This window comes from Quercus robur, chromosome 3 (assembly GCF_932294415.1).
Source record: "Quercus robur chromosome 3, dhQueRobu3.1, whole genome shotgun sequence".
NCBI lineage: Eukaryota > Viridiplantae > Streptophyta > Magnoliopsida > Fagales > Fagaceae > Quercus > Quercus robur.
Genome location: NC_065536.1, coordinates 57,853,855 through 57,861,709, shown reverse-complemented (window position 1 = coordinate 57,861,709; position 7,855 = coordinate 57,853,855). Strand labels below are relative to the sequence as shown.

The window sequence follows — 7,855 nt, the reverse complement described above, 5'->3', positions numbered from 1 at the left end:
TTCGTGTGTAAGCTCTTTCATCCACCATCCAAAGGTGGTGATCTTTCACTATTGCATAAGATTACAACATGTACATGATGCACTGAGTAAACAAAAATTAAACATTGTAGACCATCCCTACCTCCAGAGTAGATGCATGCGGTAGACTAAATGCATAGGAGGTTACCCTGCTGTTCCTACGCAGAAACTCATACCCATAGTTTATTACAAGCTTCTTTATCATGCTAGATCCTTGCTTTGCTTTCATGTATGACTGTCCCAATATGTAAGCTATCCCAGCTTCCCTAGCTTCCATCAGCTCCCGTAATTCTTCCCTCACACTTGTGTCAATGTTCGGGCTCTCTGGCACGATAAATCTTACCTTTTTTCTTCGCTGCATCACCGGTGGTGATCTTATCTCCCTAACTTCTGATGTGCCAACTGTCTCTGTGCTGTTGATGTCGTGTTCGCTGATTTGAATCCCATCTTCATGGGTAGAACACGTCCCGACCACTGCCATTTTATCTTCATCCTTCTCTAATTCTTCAATTGTTCCATTGGTTCCAATGCTACTGGAGTGTATAAACTCTGCTATACTACATACAAGGTCCTTCTCAAACTCCATGTCATCCTTGTGAACGTCACAATATCCATATCGTACAATGCACCTGTATATCCTGTACTCTTTAGGGCCAATGCGCCCAACTAGAAAGCGTTCCTCAGGTCTAACATGTGGGATTGGGACAGATTTGATGCAGACAAAAACCAGGACTTGGTGGAAGGCAGGAAGGTTGGTGACAAAGTGCGAAAAGATTGCAGGGATGCCAGACACAAGCTCAGTGTGTATGACACCAATGCCATTGACTCGTACAATGCCTAGGCTGGGACCAAGGTTGAGTAGCCAATTGATGGAGACCTTGTTTTGCACATCAAATTCATACCTCTTGAGTGTGCCATAGTGCCAAACGTGCATGACAATTAGGAAGACAAATGCAAGGGCAATGGGGACCCAGGCTCCTTCGCGAAACTTGATGAGAGAAGCTGAGAAGTAGAGAGCTTCAATTGTTCCAAAAAAGACTACGAAGCAAAATGCAAGTAAGACACTCTGATGCCAACATAGGACAATAACAAGAGACATTAAGCAGGTGGTGACCAACATGACAGTGATAACTGCCAAACCTGTTTCACACAAAGCATTAGGTTAAGGATTTCTGCTGTAAGCATTGAAAGATAAGGTGGAATCCCAAACGATATTCCAAATGAAAACGATTGCTCTTTTGACAAACAAATAGGTTCTAATAGTGGATTCTAATTGTTGAAAAGTATTAATGCAAAATCTCAATTTGAAATAAGCAAAATCCTTTTGGTAAACTTTTTCCGGAAATAGGATCTATTCTTGACCCAACAACTTACAATTATTGTCATACCTGATGCATTACCCAAGCGCTTTGTGTCTCTGAAACCAATGGTAACAGCCAAGCATAACAGCATCAAGATCCAGTTGATCTCAGGGATATAAATCTGACCATGGATTTTGGATGAAGTGTGGACTAATTTCACTTTTGGGAAGCAACCCAGAGCAGAGCATTGCTTAATAATCGAGAAAGTTCCAGTGATGATGGCCTGGCTTCCCACCACTGCAGCAAGTACGGCTATCACCAGAACAGGCCATCTAAATTTTTCTGGAAGAAAAAGCATGGGCCATTTCTGATTAGCAGAGAACCTTCCTGTAATCCAAATTATATAATGTTCACTAACAGGTCAAGGTACCTACCGGGTACAGACACATAAAATCCAATTCGGTGCACTTGGATTTCAGGACTATGATGCATGGACAGATAGGCAGCTTGCCCCATATATGCAAGAATCAATGCTGGATAAACCACAGACGTGAAAGCAATCTGTAGAAAATTGTACATTTATTAGAAATGTAGTTGTTCTCTAAGTGGCATTAGCCTGGATACAAATAAGAGACCTTATTCATTTCTCACAACCTGCATGTTTAATAATTATAATATTAATTTTAAAAATAATAATAATAAGGAGTTCTTACAAATGTTTAAGAATTTAACACTATGCTTATGCATTAATTTAGTCTGTACATCTTACCATGAGCACTGTTTTTGTAAGGTAATTTCTCAAATGGCATAAATTATTGTTTTTTTTTTTTTTTCTTCTTTTGCATTGCATTTCACCTTTGAGGATGATTCACTTAAAAAATTTAGTTAATTCCCTTGATCTTGTAGACCACCATCCTCTAAGAGCTCAATGGCTCATTTGATTTTTATTTGTTTAAAGAATTCTCATGTTAGGAGATGTATAGATGGAATCCAGACACAATGGAAAACCAACAACCATCAGATCACTATCAGATCAGTTGCTCATGTTTTATGAGAGATAGAAACATTTAACCAAAACTGCGAGAAGTTTCTTTCAACAAGGAAATTTTTGTAAAATCTTTAGCATGGGTGTGTGCAGAAAGAGCAAGAGAAATATGAGGAAATTCACAAGGAAAAAGAAGAGAGATCACCACCTACAGCTTTCTTATATATTTACAATCTAACATATATTTACAGTGCCAACGGTAGGTCTAAATTGGGTCAACATACTAATAGCGTATAGTGAACCCAAAGCTACCAATATAACCTATTTGCTCCAAAATCAGATTTAGCCACTACTACAAAGATTGGTAAAGCAAAATTGTTGGCTAGACATCTTCCACATTGATTTCCAGAGCTATATAATATTCTTAATTCATTAACACAATATAAGATACATGACACAATAAGAGAATCAAAATTAGCTTCATCATAGGTACTGAATGATTGCCCTGCATTGCATTGATGGATTTATCAGAAAATGGTCCCATATAGCCAACATACATCAGCCAGCCAGATACTGATGTGGCTAACCAATATGCCTTGAAGTTACTCTGCTTTGCAGTTTGCAGGACAACTGTGATCAAGGCAGCATTCAAGGGGAGAAGAAAAGAAGGGGGGAGGGGAATTTACATTTCAAAGGATATGAACTCTACAGGCTAGGGTTTGAATGTCTCAAACACATAATGAGCACAGGCTTATCGATTATCAGAAGTAAAAAAGAAAAACACGGGCTTATAAAAGGGTTGATACTACTGTACAAAGTCCAATCTCAACAACATTGCAAAATGTCATAAACTTGAAACTCATATGCTACAAGGTCCATTTGTTGAGATAATAAGCCATGCCAAGTTAATTAGATAAGGTGGTGTAGTTTATAAATTGAGTTGTTAAATGACATACCTGGATCGACAATTGTGAAAAGTGTCCAAGATCAGCAAACATGGCTTCAGAACCTGGAAAGAGAAAATGGGTAATAAGAAAACAAACAAACGAACTACTTTGCTAGTAATGGCAATAGAATCAAAGTTAACCATCAAAAGTTCATAGTTACCTGTTATGCACAACAAAATTCCACCCAGGGACATCCAACCTCCTCTTTGAGTTTTCCTTAAAAACTGGTACATGTAATATGGAGAAAGTGCTTTGTAGACATGAGGATTCCACCGAAATATATTATATATACCAATGCCACTGATGCAGAAAAGCCATGTCAAAACTACAGGAGCAAACAAAAACCCGACCCTGTGAGTGCCATAATGTTGAAGGGCAAACAAGCCTATCAGTATGGCACATGCAACTGGAACTTCTACATCTGCAAAAATTATCAAACTGTCAGGAGGAAACACAAAGATAACGGCATGCCATACAGAATAAAAGAGACAAACTAAGAGTTGCCAAATTTAATTGCCAATGCAGGCAGTTAAATAAAGGATATGGGCAAGTTAGGGACCTATAGTGACGCAAAAACTCATATTTCTTGAACCTATTTGTTCTATGAGCTCAAGGGTTGTTTTTCTTTAACACTTCCATAAAAAGGGCCACTGGATCATGCCTATATATATCCCATAGATTTGCACCAGATAAATTTGTATCAACTTATATGGCCCTGTTCTATTTAGTCGAGTAGAAAATAAAATAGAAATTGTCTTCTGAAGATGGGGAGAGTGGCTGATAGCTCCGATCTTGAAAACTGGCATAGTTTGAATAAAGACCAAGCTTCTCAACTTAATTGGAGTTGCATTTCTTGAGATTGAAGTCTTAACTAGTAGTGGTGGTATGACAAGAAGAACTAGCCTCCTTATCAACTTGAACCTTGTAATTGATCCACTATAAATCATGGAAGGTATTCACATCATTGGAATCTTGATATTTCAATTAAAAATTCCACTGAAATGTGTTAAAAAAGAGAGAATATTTTCTTTTATCGTATTGCTTTCTTAAATATGTCATAATCATATTACACTTTAACAGAAAGAAACATGCAATATAGTTGCAACAATATAGTGACCAAAATTACAATCTCCCAATGTCAGTTTTCCTCTCACTCAAACCAAGGTCCTGATATTTAAACAAGTTCCGAGAGTAGGCATATCAGCACTCAGTATGGTACCACTTAAATTTTTGAATAAAGGTCATCTCCTTGTAGTCCACTTAGCTTCTAATTAACACTGTTTTTATGTGTTGGGCTTCTACTGGCCTACTTCTAGATTATGCAGCCACTAAAACTCCACCCAATACCAAATTAAGCCTATGTCAGAGATAATCTATTTATCACAAGTGTAAGTCCAACCTAATACAAGATGAAATCTAAAAGAAAGAGGCTGTCAACAAGACGAAACCAAAGACCTTCTTTTGACAGGTTTTGGTATACAGGGACTAATATCTGAAGCATGAAAATCTCTTGGGCACCTCTCTTCCCTTCCTTTAACTGTGAGTCAAAGACAATATCATAGAAATTGTAGTCAACCAAGGATCTTCAGATATTCAGCATAGCTTCTCTAATACTTGGGATTCTGGTGAATGAGCTGGAACATGGAAACTGCAGTGTTTCCTTTTTCATCCCTAAACCCTTTGTAACAACTCTTAAGCTACCGTGGGGGTGGGTATGATGACGACTTCTTTTGTTTGAAAATTAATATCTCCACATCCACTCAAAAAAAGTAATATTTAAAGAGGAATCTATTCAAAATAGTGAAATTGGTATTCAATTTCTCCATCATCGGCGCTTGCCTAGAGTGCTACAAAATAAGGCAAAGAATTTGAATCATGGCGATGACCCACTGCTTGAGAAATTAGAGGTCTTACAAACAAGTTTTCAACCCTTAATCTATGTGTTATTCATAATCCCCAAGGGAGATATGCAAGACCATGAGTTATATCATATATGGTAATTAAAAACAAAGGAAAGCACTTTCAATTCTCAAGAAGAAAAAAAAAGGAAAAATGGTGGGGAAAAAAACAGAGAAGAAAAACTATGCTTCTCCATCCATGCAAGCCAGTTTATCATGTTATTGGTGGACATATAGTTTTGCAACCTGAATGGACAAATTACACTGCGGGCTCCACAGCACAGTCAGTCTTGAGAGAACGGGTGGGTTGACAATCATGAGTATAAACAAAAGCAATTCCCAGGATATTGAAAAGAAAGGAGAAGATAATGATTGATTAATGGAAACAATAGCAGCAGATATAGGACCAGTAAAATGTTTGCATAATGGAAACCCTGAAAAACCTGCACAACAGTTCAGACTCAAAATCTGGAAATTTTAATAGATTGTGGAAAATTTGGACTAAACAACAGAAGCTTAAAATTGACACTGCTGAAATCCACCAATTTGAATGACAAAAGATTCAATTAACAAATTATTAATGGAGAAAATAACCCAAAAGCTATTCAACCATTAATTATACATACAGGTAGTCTCAACAAACAACTCACATATCAAATAAAAACAAAGACAAAGTCAAGATTCAAGAACCTTACATTTGTGTTGCTCTCTTGACATAGAAAACTCGAGGCCGGAAATCGCAGAAAAAACTGCACCAACCAACACAATCATTTTAGTCACAAGAAAAATTCAAACTTTAAATTAAAACCCAGGAGAACTAAAAGCACATATAATATACCAGAAATAGCTGGTGTAAGCACACCATCACCAATAACCATGCAAGTCCCAACCAAAGCCAGAACAAGCAGAAACCTTTGTAAAACCCTGTGCCTCTCCAACATAGACTTCAAGCTTGATCCCAACCCAGTATTGCACAATTTTTTGTTGTCCTTCTTGTATTGAGAAAGTTCCTCATCTGCCAATTGGAAATTGGGGAGTGAGCTGACTCGGGCATGTCTACACAGCAACGAGTACAGAGCAAATGTCCCTCCTTCACCATTATCATCAGCTTTGAGCACAATAAAAACGTATTTAAGCAAAGGAATCAAAGTGAGTGTCCAGAACACAAAGGACAAAACACCATAAATCTCTTCATTGGTCTCTGTGTGTTGAATATCATCGCCAGCAAATGTGCTTTGATACACGTATAAAGGTGAAGTGCTCAAATCTCCATACACAACACCAAGACTCTGATAGGCCAAAGTCAGCACTGTCTTCCATGAATCCACCTGCTACAAAAAGACAAAACAACTTTACTACAAAAAAACACAAACTGGGTTTCACTCAAAATGTCTGAAAAGCACAAACTTGATCAGAAATTAATGCATGTTTTATGAAAATTCCTAACTCCTAAGCTCACCTTAGCACGGTTTTGATAAACCCCAGTTTCCAGATCCATGATGGGAGCTCTCAAAGACTCAAAAAACCCATTTTTTTTTCTTTGTTTGTAGCTGTGAATTTTAAGAGATTCAAGGAAGACCCATTTGCCAAAAAACACCAATTTATGTACTTATACTCAATATTGAAAAAAACAAAACAAAAAATAAATTATTATTGTTTTGACAAAGGAGACGACTTTCTAGATCAACGATGGGTTGCAGAAAGATTTGAAAGAAAGTGATGTTTTTTTACTTCATATAGAAGGAATTCAATCACATCCCAGTTGATTAAAAAACGCCTCCACCAGTTTAGTCCTTTGAAGAAGCAAGCTATAGGCTATAGCTACTCGGATAATCAGATATACACACGAAATTTTTTATTCAATTATTTAAATAATAAAAAATTGTACTACTTTGTTTAATTTAAACAAAATTCAAAAAAAAAAAAAAATGTGCACAGCAGGTGAACAACCATTAGAAACAGCGACATAAACCAAAAAAAAAAAAAAATCAAAAAACTGAAACAAACACGAAAAGCCACACGGCCTAAACCTTTGTAATAATCAGAGAACTTCTAGTAGTAGTAGTACTACAACTACAACAACTTCACAGGATTAGAATATTTTGTGTCACAGTTCTAGAGAGAGAGAGAATGAAAGAGAAAGATGGTTTCTTTTTGTAGTTGTAGTAGTAGTAGTGGTTGGTTGGTTTTGGGTTTAGGAGAGAGGGAAAGTTGTTCTTAACTTCTTTGTTTTTTTACACAACTTTGTTTGAGGTGAAGTGGTCTGAAATTCAGCAGTGAAAATTGGAGGCTGAGGCTAAATATCATAATTTATACAGACCATTTGGCAGGTTGCATCTAAATTTAATGCTCCTACAGCAAAATCACTGTTTTTTTTTTTTTTTTTTTGATAAAATAAACTGTTAAAACTGTTAAGAGTGGAAGACTATTTATTTTCCTTTTTGTTACATTCTTTGTACGGGTTTGGTAGAGAGTTTTTAGAAAATGAATAATGACATGACCAAGAGGGGTAGAGAGCGTAGAAGTAGACTAGACTATGCATAGGATCTTTTTCAAGTCGGTACTCCTCGTGATAGCCCTATGGTCCATTTTGTAACTAGCCATCTATCAAATATGGCTTCTGGACAGATGTATTAGCTTATAATTTTGAACAAATAAATAAAAAATCTCTCTTTTCAAAAAAAAGAAAGAAAAAAAGAAAGAAGA

The 7,855-nt window shown here is 36.7% G+C and overlaps 1 protein-coding gene across 1 annotated transcript; it reads right to left on the bottom strand.

The window, feature by feature from the left end:
* Nucleotides 1–6,874, bottom strand: LOC126718550 (potassium transporter 6). The gene is made up of 8 exons (XM_050420812.1): nt 6,609–6,874; nt 5,988–6,477; nt 5,845–5,898; nt 3,412–3,672; nt 3,261–3,313; nt 1,754–1,880; nt 1,407–1,661; nt 1–1,158 (listed from the first exon to the last, which is right to left on the bottom strand). Exons 1-8 carry the CDS (start codon nt 6,645–6,647, stop codon nt 98–100), a joined length of 2,340 nt encoding a protein of 779 aa, XP_050276769.1. The 5' UTR covers nt 6,648–6,874; the 3' UTR covers nt 1–97.
* Between the last annotated feature and the right edge of the window lie 981 nt (nt 6,875–7,855).